Consider the following 15,093-nt stretch of genomic DNA (forward strand, 5'->3'; position numbering starts at 1 on the left):
GTAGGAGGTGTTGTTTGTATACTCTCAGAGGACGCAAGGTGGAGTTCGGTGCATCCTATGTGGGGGGGAGTCAGCTCGTGGGCGAGATTTTATTCTGTATAAGGTTTACTACTGACCTGTTTTATTTCTAGAAATGTGATTAGACTGGAGATTTCTATAATTTTTGGCTTTAAACTGTCAACAACCTGGAAATTTAAAGAAATTGAACAAAATGAAACTTTTTAAAAAACCAGATTTGTATGTAAGTCACAGTTTCCCCGAGTGGCCAGTTTTTCTTTGGGTGAAAATGAGATCTAGGGGTGACGTTGAAAAGTGGATCACGATGTGGCCAAGAAAGATGGATCTCTTTACCCTGCGAGTGGGTGTGGGGAGGATGTGAAGGTGGAAGGACTGAAGCCATTGTTCAGAAAAGTTAAAAGAGCGCTGTCCTTGCGTGCTGGCCGGCTCAGTCATGCATGCTGGATCTCCCAGTGTGAGCGAGGGTCCCGGTGGAAAGGAGGAGGCAGCTCAGGCCCTCTTTAACATTCCCCTCCAGGCCTAGCTGTAAGGAAGCACTTTCCTGGGGGATGGGGAGCTTGGCCAGGATTCTTGCACATTTGCATTTTAGCACTTCCAACAGCCGAGGCTGGCCACTGGATCCACGCCGTCAAGGGTTTTTAGACTGAAATCGGGGCAGATTAATGAAATACCAACAATTCCAGCAAAGAGTTCCCTTTGGTAGACAATAACAAAATAATCTGACACCCTGTGGTTTGACTGTGGAGACCTATGGGTATGAATGCGCCGACAGGGGAGTGGCTCATATTCCTGGTTTCACATTGGTCTTCGTTGTTTCTGAGATTGTTAAAAAAGTACTGATCTCAGCAAGAGCTGATAAGAGTAGTATAAAACTTTCCTGGATCAACCCCTCTTTCCAGGAAGAGGGCTGGAACCCAGGTTTCTCCGGGGATAAGATTGTTTTGTAAAATGTCCAGGCTTTCTGCCTGAGCATCTCACAAAAGCCGCATTGTTCCTTTTTGGAGAGTCATCACAATTGGGTCTAATTGAGCCTGACACTAGATCCATCTTCTGTTTCTTTGGGGAAGGTGTGGGTCTCTTTCTTCCCACTTAGGTTACAGTGCTTAATGCCTGGAAAAAAAAAATGTGTGAAGCCTATTAAGAAGTAGGAACTCTGAATTAGGGTCAGCTTTCTAATTTAGCATTTGACACAACTCCTGAAGGTTACAAGGCTGTGGGTTCTTAGTCTGTTTTTCTTCCAAGAGACTGCATGGCTATACAGATTCAATTGATAAAAATTTGAGCACCCAAGTCTTAGGCTCTGTATTCACATTCTTCATTTTAATACGCAGAATATTCCTACCACCTATAACGTGAAGCATGTTCTTCTGTTTTGTCTCCTTTTTATGTTAAATGTCAAATACGTGCTTGACTAAAGGTGGGCAAATTAATGTTTGAAAGTTAAGACCATGGGTCTAGCTATATCCTTATCCTGAATGAGGCATATTTAGTATAGCGGGAGCTTCTCTGGAAAAGATGGTAAGCCACCTAAAGTGGTTAGTGAAGGTCAACTGCTAATCTCTCAGCCTTTTTGGATGGAAAGCAATTAATGTGTTGAGAACCTATGTGTGCTTTACAAGGTACTTGTAAGTTTTAATCTTCAAAGCAACCTGCTGAAACAGGTATTATCCCTGTTTTCCAGATAAGTCATAATTCCTGCCGTAAGTTATCCAGCCAGTAAGTGAGGGAGCCAGGATTGAAATCTAGGCTCCATGTCTCCATTTCCCTTTCCTTTTTTTTTTTTTTTTTTTTTGAGACAAGGTCTTGATCTGTTGCCCAGGCAGGAGTGCAGTGGTGCAAACACAACCCACTGCAGCCTTAACCTCTCAGGTTCAAGTGATCCTCCCACCTCAACCTCCCGAGTAGCTGAGACTACAGGCACACACCACCATGGCTGGTTATCTTTTTTTTTTTTTTTTGTATTTTTTTGTAGAAACAGGGTTTCACCATGTTGCCCAGGATGGTCTCAAACTCCTGGGCTCAAGCAATCTGCCCACCTCGGCCTCCCAAAGTCCTGGGATTACAGGCATGAGCCACTCTGCCTGGCCCAGGCTCCATTTCTAAAGTCCAGCTCCCTTTTGCTTGGTGAGAAGATTTAGTTACTCGTCATACCTTGGTTTCCTGTAAGGTGACCCTCAGAAGTGAACGGTAGCTGTTGGAACACGGTATGAACAAGCTTATGCCATAGGGTACGACGTCAAAGGGAATAAGGGTGATTCTTGGTGGAATAAAAAGCTGATCCCTACCATACCTATAGGAATGGGAGAAATGCATTGAAGAATAGAAGAGCTAAAGGACATGAGTTGATGGGACACTTTGCGTGGTGGTACAAGAGTTAAAAGGCACTCCAGGGCAGTTCTTAGAGTAACAGAAGAAAACTTGGTTCAGGTATCTGCTGAAACTTGAGAACTGAAAAAACAATGTAAACTTCGTGTAAACTTGGTCATCTAGAAGTAATAAACCTCCACAGAAACTGGGTAGTAGTCAAGGAACAACTTCATTTTCCTTCTTTTTCTAAGTGTCATCATGCATAGCCCTTCAATGTTCTTACTGAAAAGATTATAAATCACCTGCGAAGCTCGGCCAATGTCTGCAGCTCCCAAGCTAGGCCTTTCACTTGTCCAGCTTAACATTTACTACAACTAAAAGCCAGTGCCAGTATATCCTAAAAATAAACTCAAACTGATCACGTTCTTTCATGAGTCAGATGAACAACAAAGATCTAAACAAGTAAACGTTCCTTTTTCTTTTGAAAGCTATGAACTTTCTCTTACATAAGGACATATGATATGTAAATTAAAGCATGACCTAGCTCCCAAATCCTGCTGCTTTCCTGAAGTGGTTACTAGATAGGTGCTGGTCTTAGAATATAAACAAAACCTTTCACTTTTGACTTAGAGAATTCGAATTCAAGTTTTCAAAGGGAAGGGGTAGTGGCCCCCAGGGACCACTGTGTTTCTAAAGAATAAGAACCTCTTGATTAAAAGATCAGATTTGTAAAACAAAACCAAGACCTCATGCAGCTTCTGACAACTGTCTCTTCCCAGTTCTATGAAAGGGAAAGCCCTGGCCTCTGATCTCTGCTGTGTTCTGCGGTAGAAAGGGAGGGACTATAGTAAGTCATCTAGTGGTCCCCTCTCTCTGTTCTCTTTCTCTTCCCTGCATCAAACATCACCCCTTTTAAAAGTTAATTCCATCCCTTTGGTAGAGGGCAAGACCTAAATTTTGTGCCATTATGAACCCCTGAGGAGTCAGAGGGGTGAGGCTTTTTGATGAAATAATGTGGATCATGAGTAAAGCACAGGATTAGAAATTAGAAAGCTGCATTCAAACCTAAGCTCAGGCTTGGGCCACATATTTACCTAATTTCTGTCAATGTACCTGGTCAACTATTAGGCAGCAAGTTAAATTTTTTAAAAAGTGTTGTAAAATAGATGGGACATGCATGTTTAGATGAGTGCCAAATATTTATTTACTTAGTGAAATATCAAAGGTAAGTGCACAGTTGGAATAAGAGCATATATTCTCAGCTCTTGTATGGAATTTCTAGACAATTGGTAAATTTAAATATCCACAGATGATCAGTTTCAGTTTTTTCCTCTTTTCCAGGGATTGCTCTGATTTTGCCTGGTGGAGTTGCCTTTACCAACACAGAATATTTGGTCGTATGTAAAGCCAAGTCCTCCAGTTGAGGTGCAAAAGAAAGTAAGCTTGAGATCTTAGCAGTATTAGAGTAGGGTATATTAACCCCCCCCTACCAATAAAACAATAGAAGTGGAATTCCTCTGCCTGCTATTTGTTAACCCAGAAAAGTGCACATATTTTCTTCAAAAAGAAGACTGAAGTTTCTATTATTTCATTACTCTTCTACTTTCATTTTTTTTTTTGAGATGGAGACAGAGTTTCACTCTTGTTACCCAGGCTGCAGTGCAATAGTGTGATCTTGGCTCCCTGCAACCTCTGTCTCCCGGGTTCAAAAATTCTCCTGCTTCAGCCTCTCGAGTAGCTGGGATTACAGGCGTGCGCCACACCCGGCTAATTTTGTATTTTTGGTAGAGACGGGGCTTCTCCAGGTTGGTCAGGCTGGTCTCAAACTCCCGACCTCAAGTGATCCGCCCACCTCGGCCTCCCAAAGTGCTGGGATTACAGGCGTGAGCCAGCGTGCCTGGCCACTTAAATTGTTTAAGGAACAAATGCTATATATCCTTATAACAAACTTACAAGGATACTTGCATTTGTGATAGTGGAAACGAATGAGTCTCAATTACAAAGAAGGGAACTGAGTCTGCAGCCGTGGCACAGCAGAGAAACCCAAGTGACGCAAGGTTAGGAATGTGAATGTGGTCTGCTGAAGAACTTGGTCACACACAGTGTTCGGTTTCTCTGTCTCAAAATTTTTGTTTTCCCAAATCTGGCAGATGTGGTACATTTATTTTATTTTATTTTATTTTTTGAGACGGAGTCTCACTCTGTCGCCCAGGCTGGAGTGCAGTGGCCGATCTCGGCTCACTGCAAGCTCTGCCTCCCGGCTTCAGGCCATTCTCCTGCCTCAGACTCCCAAGTAGCCGGGACTACAGGCGCCGCCACCACCCCCGGCTAATTTTTTTTGTATTTTTAGTAGAGACGGGGTTTCACTTTGTTAGCCAGGATGGTCTCCATCTCCTGACCTCATGATCCGCCTGCCTCAGCCTCCCAAAGTGCTGGGATTACAGGCGTGAGCCACTGCGCCTGGCCACATTTAATTTTATAAAGGGGAAAAGATGCTTAATGAAGTGGAAAAGATTTTGCCTAGGTAATTAGTGGAGAACCTAGTCTCAGAACCTGGGCTGCTCTAGACTTAATGACCAATGCAGAGGTGACCAACACGGAGGTGGCTGACAGAGGCACTGCAGAGCACCACCCTGGCTCTCTTCGGAGACGCGCTGCACCAACCCAGGCACGGCACACATCTGTAGTCCCAGCTACTCACTAGGCTGAGGTGGGAGGATCACTTGAACACGGGAGTTCAAGGCCAGCCTGGGCGACACAGCAAAACTCCATCTCTTAAAAAATTTTGTTGTCTTTTTTTTTTTTTTGAGACAGAGCCTCACTCTGTTGCCCAGGCTGGAGTGCAGTGGCATGATCAGAGCTCACTACAATCTTGGACTCCTGGGCTCAAGGGATCTTTCCACCTCAGCCTTAAAAAAAAATAGTTTTTTTAAAGGTGCTACACCAAAGCATATTATTTTCACTGGGAGTTAAAAAAAAAAAAACCCAAAATGCTAAAAGTTATTACTATTTAATATGCACTACATTATGCAAACCTAGACATGTCTGCAAGTATTATATAGTGTTATTCAGGAAACCAAAAAACTAATACATGTTGTTAAATGGTCTATAAGGTACTGAAGTAGCTAATTGTCAAATCTGTTGCCTGTGGCTCTCAGAGGATTTGAGCCACCTTCCAAAACACTGCTTTGTCGCACACAGTAATGTGGAATACTAATGCTGGGAGTACATGCTTATGAGAGTTTCAAAGCTAGGAACTTATACATATTTCACATGCTATAAATATCTGCCACACAATCCTTTTATAAGGTAGAATCAAGTTGCAAAAACTCTATTTTCTCTTCATTCAAGGGTAAAAAGGCTTGACTTCACAGATGTTTTAGTTACAAATCCCACTTGTCCAGAAAGAGTAAAAGGGTCTAATTTGTTAATACTGGGCACCTTCTTATATTTATTACTCCCCCATTTACGTAATCCACACTCCAGAAGGATCAGACCTACCACACACTGGTGTGTCAACCATTACTCCTTACATCATGGATCTGGAGACACTGGAACTGGACTGTGGGAAAACAGTTCTTTGAGACCAGATTAATTTTTCATAAATATTAATGTGGAATTACTTAATACGGCCTGGAAAATATTGTTTTTCTCATCTAAAAAGGTATGAGGAAATATTTACTACCAAGGTTCATAATATTTCTCCTTAGGAAATCTTGATCTCAAACTGGCATTATTTATGTACACATCTGCTACCTTTTTCTAGCCCAAGACAAGGCTTTTTGAGAAGTGGTCACTACACAGGGAGGAGCCAAAAAAAGTAGTCCTATTTCTCAGAATCTCTAGAAAAATCACTGAGGCTACAATTGGACACATGAGTAAAGTAAGGGAGAAACTGTAAGAGTTAAGCCCCTCAAATGCCCCTCAGACAAATGCTTAATGTTCTTGGATGGAAGACAACCATTTCTGCTTTCAATCATTTAAACCTTAACTTCATTGCCCAAAAATCCACTGCTGTGAACAACAACAACAACAAAAATAAAAAGACAGCCAGTAGGTGTGCCTTAAGCAAACAACATGAAAATGACAAGATGAAAGTGACAGTTTCTACCTATTTCAAATGCATAGAATTTAGCCAGTTTTCAGGAATCTGTAAAAGCAGGATGGTTAAGTTCTGTGGCCCCCTGAACTTTATCCAGCTGACAGCTGACGATTGGAGGAAGCAGAGAAGGTCTTCAAGTTTCCAGAGCCTGGAGTAGATAGAGGATTGGCTCTTCCAGCCCTAGCTGACGTCTGTGCACTTGAGACAGATGCCCTGCCATTGTGCTCAGGGTCAGATGTCAACAATCAGAACAGCATGACCCACAGGAAGGCAGCTGGCCGCTCTCTTCCCTACACAGAAGGGTCTAATTTTCAATGGAATCACAAGAGGAACTGCAGAAACTCACTAACGTATGACACAGGACTTAGCAGCAAACAGCTTCATCACTGCTTTATTTATTTTTAGAGTTGGGGTCTCGCTCTGTCACCCAGGCTGAAGTACTGTGGTGTGATCATAGTTCACTGCGGCCTTGACTTCCTGAGCTCAAGCAATCCTCGCACCTCAGCCTCCCAAGTAGCTGGGACCACAGGCATGTGCCACCACGCCCATTATTACTATTATTATTACTATTTTGTAGAAACAGGGTCTCGCTATGCTGCCTAGGCTGGTCTCCAACTCCTGGGCTCAAGTGATCCTCCCATCTCGGCCTCCCAAAGTGCTGAGATTACAGGTGCCTATAACTTTAGAAATAAAAATGCACATATGTGGGTTAAAAGGTAAAAGTCAAGCACTAAACATTATTGAAAAGTAGGGCTGGAAAACTGTTATTGTCTCCTTCTGGACTGTTCCTTCAGCCTCCCCAACTCTTTGAAAACAACAACAACAAAAAACCCTCTTACACACAATTTACTTTCCCCATTGTGAAGCAGCTGTGAATCATATCCAAACCAGTCCTGGAGGTATTAAAGCTAGGAGTCCGACCTTGTGTTTTTCTGTACCCCAAGTTTGTGAAAATGATTTCAGGGTCCAATATAAGGTAGTACAATAAAGTATGGTTAGTGCAAAACTAAGTATTTGTTCTCTACTGTGGAAGAAAGTGGAGAAATCCAAGTCTGCAAGTCCCATGTCTTGTCAGTAGGTGGCAGCATTGTCTGTGAGTTGGAAGCTATTTCCGGTGGCGCACTACCACTTCCTCCCATCTCACAAATCCCCTCTGGTCCTTTCCCTTTCACCCGCACCCCCCGAAGTATTTCCTCAGGGCATAAGAGTTGACAAACGAGGAATTTCACTTCCTGGAAAAGATGAAATTGAGTTTTAAAATATCAGCGAGGTTACTCCCCAGGGCCATGTGTTATTTTGCAGCTCTCTGCTTTTGGAGGTAAGAGAATCAAACAGCAACTACTAATGCTTTTTTTTTTTTCTCTCTCTCTTTAAACTTCTAATTCTTCTTAAAGGGCATTTCATACAAATCCTTGTTAGATTGCCATATCTGGGGAGTTTGGGAGGAAAAAAATGGGGAAAATTTTAGTCATACATGGAGGTGTCAATTTAAACAGCAAGAAAAAAGCTAGTTTTTTTATTACAAAAGAAAAAAGTGTATCGTCTGTGATGAAAAATTCTAGAGAGCCTTTGAGGAAAAACAATTTTAAAATGTTAGGAGTATCTTTTTAAATTTTTAAAAATTTTTATTGGCCGGGCGCGGTGGCTCAAGCCTGTAATCCCAGCACTTTGGGAGGCCGAGACGGGCGGATCACGAGGTCAGGAGATCGAGACCATCCTGGCTAATACGGTGAAACCCCGTCTCTACTAAAGAATACAAAAAACTAGCGGGCGACGAGGCGGGCGCCTGTAGTCCCAGCTACTTGGGAGGTGAGGCAGGAGAATGGTGTGAACCTGGGAGGTGGAGCTTGCAGTGAGCTGAGATCGGGCCACCGCACTCCAGCCTGGGCGACAGAGCCAGACTCCGTCTCAAAAAAAAAAAAAAAAAAAAAAAAATTTTATTAAAAGGAGTACCTTTCTTGCCCAGATGAAGACATCTTCATAAAATATAAGAGAGTCTATGAGGATGAAAATAGTAAGAGCCCTGATGAAGAAGTGAAGTTGCTTGTGTGACCTAAATTCCTCCTACAGAAAACTGACATCAGAACAAGGTAGCAGAACTTACAAAAAGAATTTCTGAGCCAATATGACTAGATTCCGTAGAAAGGCACAAGAAGAGAGAGGCCGAGGGCAGGAGAGGCCTTCGGGTCTTGCCCTCCTGGTACTCAACAGCCTGGCCTCAGGGAATCAAAGTGTGAGTGGGAAGGGCAGGTGTAGAAGTGGGAAAGAAGGTGGAGGCGGTTGCCCCCTGCGGGTGCTTCCACCAAGCTGTATTGGCGAGAGGAGCCACAGCTTGTAAGCTCTGTAACATAGAGGTCATTTCTGGTTAGAGAATGAATAAAACAGGAAAAGTTTCAGGGACTTGGGGCCTATGCATGAGGCAAATTACATTCCTGGCACCATCTATGAAGGTCTTATGAAAGCAGAACATCTCCCTGGGCAGCTTTTGGAAAGTAATAGCTGAAATATGCCATTCTTAGTGACGACACTGAAAGAATACAGATTCAGGGAAGACACCCCAGAGAATACAGGTTATAAAGGAAAGAAAAGAAAACATGTATCAGCCCGTATAAAGCCAAGAAGGAGAAACCGGGGCTGGCTGAAGAGCCAGAATGAGAACTGAGTGAGGGGAATGTGTGAACACTGAGGACCAGCAGTTCCTAAAGCTGCTCCTTGGAAGAACTGGGAGACTGGGAGGGCTGCTCCTTGATTCTTCACAGCCTCCAAGAACAGCTTTCCTAGACTTCATTTTCTTTTTTTTTTTTTTAGACAGAGTCACTCTGTTGCTCAGGCTGGAAGTACAGTGGCGCAATCTCAGCTCACTGCGACTTCTGCTCCCCGGGTTCAAGCAATGCTCCTGCTTCAGCCTCCCGAGTAGCTGGGACTACAGGCACCTGCCACCATGCCTGGCTAATTTTTGTATTTGTAGTAGAGATGGGGTTTCACCATGTTGACCAGGCAGGTCTTGAACTCCTGACCTCAGGTGATCTGCCCGCCTCAGCCTCCCAAAGTGCTGGGATTACACGCGTGAATCACCACGCCCGGCCCTGGGCTTCATTTTCAAGAAGGTAGGCCGTCTTTCTGTGGTTGTTTGAATTTGACTTTAGACAAATCTCTTGCGAATGTGGCCACCAGGCTGGTGTGAGGGTGTTCCTGTGACTGAGACCTCTGAGGTGACAGTACTGCAAGCCTGAAAGTGTCCCACGCAGAGACAAGTGGCTCTCACTCCAGCTCTGTGTGCACAGCAGTTAGGACCAACATTGTTGTAATCCATACCTGTTTTTGCCAGGAAGACAAGCTAGAGCAACAGTGTAGAGAGGACAAATAGGAAAAAATGCTTCCGGGGCAGGCCGGCTCCGACATTCCTCACAGGGACCCTTCAGGCAGCAGTTACTCTACTGGTTTCAACATTCTCCATCCAGCCTCCGCGACTCCGGTTTCTGTGCTCCATTTTGCAGAGGAAGGTATGGCTGAGGGCTCCAGTAATCCCAAGAAGATGCACGTTTCTGTTTTAGGTGACCTTCCCCAAACCCTCTTCCCCGGAGGCTCCCGTGGCTCAGTCTGCAAATCCACATAGCCCGGACACTGATTCGCAGGCTGACAGCCACTGCTGCGGCTTTCCTGACCTTCCTCTGTACTCTTTTAGCCCCTACCAGCACCCGCACCCCCCACCCTAAAGGTGTCCATTTGCCCGTTAAAGGACTCCAGCATGGCCACTTCCCAGTTTCTGAATTTCCTATCGCCATCTATGGAGACTGTCAAGACTGGTGGAGTGTTGCGGGCGGGGGATTCCAGGTGGCGTGGCCATATATAACAGCAAGGAGGCCAGTCCCACGGCCATCTACACACCGAAGCAGGTATCAGCACCACCGTGCCGTCCTTCCTGATTTGGGCTGCTTTCCATGGGATGCCTCAGAGATAAGGCCTCCCTGTGCCATTTTCGAGCCTGTTAGTTCCACTCCTGCATTCATTCCTACCTCGGTACCTGCCAGGAACTTGCAGAGAAACTAAGGAACTTGTGTGCAAGTGGCTGCAAACACCTTCCCACTCTTCCACTGGTGCCAAAAACAAGCCCGCTAATGCTAATCTGCCCCTCTCTTGCACTCAACAGCTTTTCTCCTCTAAGCCCCTGATAATGGTTTTACTAAAATCCCCTTTTGATGGGAAAAATTCCCAGCTGGACATTTCAGGCCCCGGCACAATATCCAAGTCTGCAGGTCCCTTTCCCCACCTCACAAAGGCCTCTAATCAAGTGGAAAATGTGCTGGAGGCCAGAGGTTGGGGTCCGCAATTATTTTTTAAGGGATTACTGGAGAAGAATAGGGGGCAGCAAGGACTTCCCCCCCACTGTTTTCCATTCTGTCCTGCTTTTAGACACACTGAGCCAGGAGTAGCCGTCCAGTTCTCCAAGCCCAAGAGCTTCATCTCTCTCTTCCCAGGTGGAAGGATGTCATCTTTGAACACTATTGCTTCAAAAAGATGTAGAGAGTTTGGAAGCAATATGCGGGTCCTTTTCTGACCCCATTTAAGCCCTTATGTATAAAACCACTATTGAACGGGGTCCCGAGTGTGGAGAGAGCACCCATTCATTAACCTCTAACCTCTGGTCTGTATTCAGAGGGGAGCGTTCGTTCTGTGTCCATACACTGCAAGATTGGAGGCATTAACTTGGGCATCCCAGGCTTTGGAGGGCAAGAGGTCACGTTCCCAACCCTGCCAGAGCACCTTCTTCCTAGTTATACACACTGACCCTTCCCTCGCCACTGAGCAAATGTCCACGTTACTCCAAATGTTTAATCTTGGGGCAAAACGTGGCTAAAAATACAAAGTGTTAACTATGTGTATCGGTCTATTGGAACCTCAAATGTGAACTATGTGTATCCGTCTACTGGAACCTTCCTTTAAGAATGTACACTGCGGAAGGCGGTTTGTCTTCCTGCACATGGCAAAGGACCTTCTTTGAGATCATCCATGCATGAGTGTTCACTAAGGATTAATCGATGAGGATGAACATTTCAAGCTGGCCCTGGGTTCTCATCGTTCTAGTTCAGCATCGAGAGATTGCTCCTTCTAATCCCAGCTGGTCAGTGATGTATGCAAATACCTAGTAAAAAGGAAATGACTACAAATTCCTAAACTCACTCTGGAATGATCAAGGATTAGATTGTTGAGCTCTGAGAGTTAAAAGTCAGCATACATTTCAAACTAAATACCAGCCTGAGTAATAATTTCAGGTCCTTTCTTCAAAGTTCCTGAAATACTTTTGGTCAAAAACAAAAAATTGATAACTACATTTTTTTTTTTTGGAAATGGAGTCTCACCCTGTCGCCAAGGCTGGAGTGCAATGGCGCGATCTTGGCCCAATGCAAACTCCCCCTCCTCAAGCGATTCTCCGCCTCAGCCTCCCGAGTAGCTGGAATTATAGGTGCGCACCACCATGCCTGGCTAGTTTTTGTGTTTTAGTAGAGACGAGGTTTCACCATGTTGACCATGGCTGGTCTTGAACTCCTGACCTCAGGTGACCTGCTCACCTCAGCCTCCCAAAGTGCTGGGATTACAGGTGTGAGCCACCGTACCCGGCCCAGATTATTTTTTAAAACCTTTGGTTTTGTTTTCATCAGTATGATGCCTTATTGATATATTTTGCTTTACTGACATTTTTGGTTTGCCCTCAGAAGATCCCTAAACAATTGAGAACTGGATAGAGAGAAGCACAAATACTACATTGAAGATACTATATTTACTACTCAGGGCAAATATCATATTCGTATTTTATGTTGGCTTTCATACTTCTTTTGGGGAGTGTTACAGGAGGAGGGGACCATGTCGTTTCCCTAAAGAAAGGAAGTAGAAGTGTGTTATCTGGAGCCCCCTCCCCAGATAACGACCGGCTTGCTGAGGCACACTTGCTGCTTGTCCCAAAAATGTTGTCACAGCTTTCTCCAGGAGTGAAAAAGCTTCACCCTACTTTAGATGGAGATGAGCACCTCTAGAAAGGTGAGCAACAAAGCACACAGTGGAATATCTCTAAAGCAAAGCCCACAGTGGTCTGACTCCTTAAATGAGGAGGGAACCGTGAGATAAGTCTGCGTTACAGGAGGGCTGCTCTGAAGCCGCCCCTCATGGACACGCCCCTGAATCACTGCACAGATGCCTGTTTAGTTCTTTGCTTATCATCGTTACTTTAGTCTTCATCATCATTCTTCAGCTTCTCTGCCCTTTTAACATACCGTGTTAGACAAACTATCCATTGTTTTATTTTATTTTAGAGATGGTGTCTCGCTCTGTCACCCAGGCTGGAGAGTGGTGGAGCAATCTTGGGTTACTGCAACCTCTGCCTTCTGGTTCAAGTAATTCTCCTGCCTCAGCCTCCCAAGTAGCTGGAATTACAGGCGCCTGCCATCATGCCCGGCCAATTTTTGTATTTTTAGTAGATATGGGGTTTTACTATGTTGACCAGACTGGCCTCAAACTCCTGACCTCGGGTGATCCACCCACCTCGGCCTCCCAAAGTACTGGGATTACAGGTGTGAGTCACCATGCCCGGCTAATATCCATTGTTTTAAAAGTCACTCTTCCTACTAGAAGAGTAAAACAGCATTTTAGAAACAATAATTTGATAAAATAGTAGCAGCAATGCATCTCAGGTCTTTCAGGGTCATTGAAAATGTTAGTACGGTAGAATGTAATCATCTTTCAGACTGTCTATTAGAGGTAGATAAATAATTCAAAAAACAAGATGAACGGCCGGGCGCGGTGGCTCAAGCCTGTAATCCCAGCACTTTGGGAGGCCAAGACGGGCGGATCACGAGGTCAGGAGATCGAGACCACCCTGGCTAACACGGTGAAACCCCATCTCTACTAAAAAAATACAAAAAGCTAGCCAGGCGAGGTGGCGGGCGCCTGTAGTCCCAGCTACTCGGGAGGCTGAGGCAGGAGAATGGCGTAAACCCGGGAGGCGGAGCTTGCAGTGAGCTGAGATCCGGCCACTGCACTCCAGCCTGGGCAACAGAGCGAGACTCCGTCTCAAAAAAAAAAAAAACAAGATGAACATAATTAGAATTAAGTATAAAATATGTGCTTCCCCATTAAAGAAAATTTTATTCAGTGTCTAAAAACAGAAGGAAGTTATATCTCAATGATGAAATGTTATCAGTCTGAAGTTCATCGTGTCAAACTGGCATACCTAAAATAGGTGGGGAATGCCCCGAATCCACGGAGAAAACAAGTATCAGCCTCTCCCAGTCACACTAGGTGGGGTAACTACAGGGGGCAATGGAGCCGTGCTTCTCTGCAGTGTTTGTGCTTCTCTGCAGTGTTTTCGTTAGCTCCTCTGTGTACGTTCGTGATAGCCGAGAGCGTATCTACACTGAAATCCTGCTCAAATATCTTTAGCCTTTGTTGTATTGCTTCCAATTTCTAAGTGATCCCAGTTCACTCTTTTCCCGTCATTTTTGGGGCATATTTATCTGTTTCACCTGCCATCTCTATGCCTGGTCTCCTGAAGTCAGCATCTGCAGACCCTGCTTGGGGTGATCTCTGCACTCCTGCGGTGAGCTCTCTGCTCACCCTGCCCTGCCCTCAAAGCCCTCTCGGGCATCTCCCAGCAGCGATGAATGCTCTAAAACCATTCTAACTCTGCACTCTGTTTCCTCCAGGCTGGGGGCAGGGGCAGGGGAGTGATAATGGCCATCACTGTATTTGACTGGCAGTCTCCACACTGCAGGGTTAAAAAATCATTTTTATTAAAATATGCCTGCCTATTTAAGCCTGCTCTTTAAAATAATACATAAGTCCTTTTTTTTTTTTAATCCTTATTTAAAATTCCCCCAGAATAGGACAACTAGATGACAAGGCAAAGAGGAGCTCTTGAATCTTCACCTAACCCCACTGCCCTCCCCGAGGAGGGGCTGCATCCTTTGGCCCAAACTCCAGAGTTCCAACAGCAGTGAGGTGGCACGCACCCCACACTCAGCGCTGCTAGGAGACGCTTGCTCTTGATTTGTATACGATCTTGAAATGAAGCATTTGTCCACACAGGGCAGAGGCCTCCAGAGGGCCTGTGGTAAGCAGGCAGCATCAAGATTCTCTCTTCCCTGGCCTCCTGCTTAAGCATTGCTAGAAGTTTCTCCCTGGGAAGGATGAGGAGTTTATCCAGGCAGTGCTGACAGCCAACGGCAGGACTGATAAAGCCTGTGGCTGGCTTTATCAGTGACACAGCTAAGACGACTTTAAGAGCCCATAAAAATGCTAACAAATATTCCTGCTGGCCAACACATTGCAACAGTTTCACAATCACAAAATCCTGCCGGTTTATTGGGATTAATTACTAACTAATAGTTAAAATGTTAAAGTTTATGAATGACTTTTAAAAAAATACGAATTAGTGTGGATTCAGGGCTATCTTTCACTTAGTAAATATTTATTTGGCAGCTTTTACAGGCCGAGTCCCACGCCAAGGGCTGGGACGACAGAGCACCATCTCCCGCTTACTCGTATGGAGGTCTGCTTTCTTGAGTGGGAGAGAAAGAAGTGGGGTTTTACTGGGAACTGCGCCCAAGCCACAGCCTGATTTATCTGTACCGCAGCCTGCAATCTAGATATGCCCCATGGGAGTGCGTCTCGTG

The 15,093-nt window shown here is 44.9% G+C and overlaps 2 protein-coding genes across 12 annotated transcripts in view; one reads left to right on the plus strand and one right to left on the minus strand.

Moving 5' to 3' along the window:
• WNT5B (Wnt family member 5B) overlaps positions 1 to 15,093 on the minus strand; it is a 124,331-nt gene that overhangs the window by 61,291 nt on the left and 47,947 nt on the right. The window lies entirely within an intron of this gene.
• Positions 1 to 15,093, plus strand: part of FBXL14 (F-box and leucine rich repeat protein 14) — a 37,990-nt gene that overhangs the window by 3,566 nt on the left and 19,331 nt on the right. For 3 of the 11 annotated variants that reach the window (XM_033223275.1, XM_033223281.1, XM_033223282.1), the window contains exon 2: positions 3,667 to 3,818. The exons of the other annotated variants lie outside the window; for them this stretch is intronic. In XM_033223275.1, the coding sequence (XP_033079166.1) occupies positions 3,667 to 3,730 (64 nt within the window). In that variant the 3' untranslated portion in view covers positions 3,731 to 3,818. Of the gene's footprint in view, positions 1 to 3,666; positions 3,819 to 15,093 lie in introns of those variants that run through there. 11 annotated transcript variants of the gene reach the window in all.

This window comes from Trachypithecus francoisi, unplaced genomic scaffold, assembly GCF_009764315.1.
Source record: "Trachypithecus francoisi isolate TF-2019V2 unplaced genomic scaffold, Tfra_2.0 Lachesis_group11, whole genome shotgun sequence".
Taxonomy (NCBI): domain Eukaryota; kingdom Metazoa; phylum Chordata; class Mammalia; order Primates; family Cercopithecidae; genus Trachypithecus; species Trachypithecus francoisi.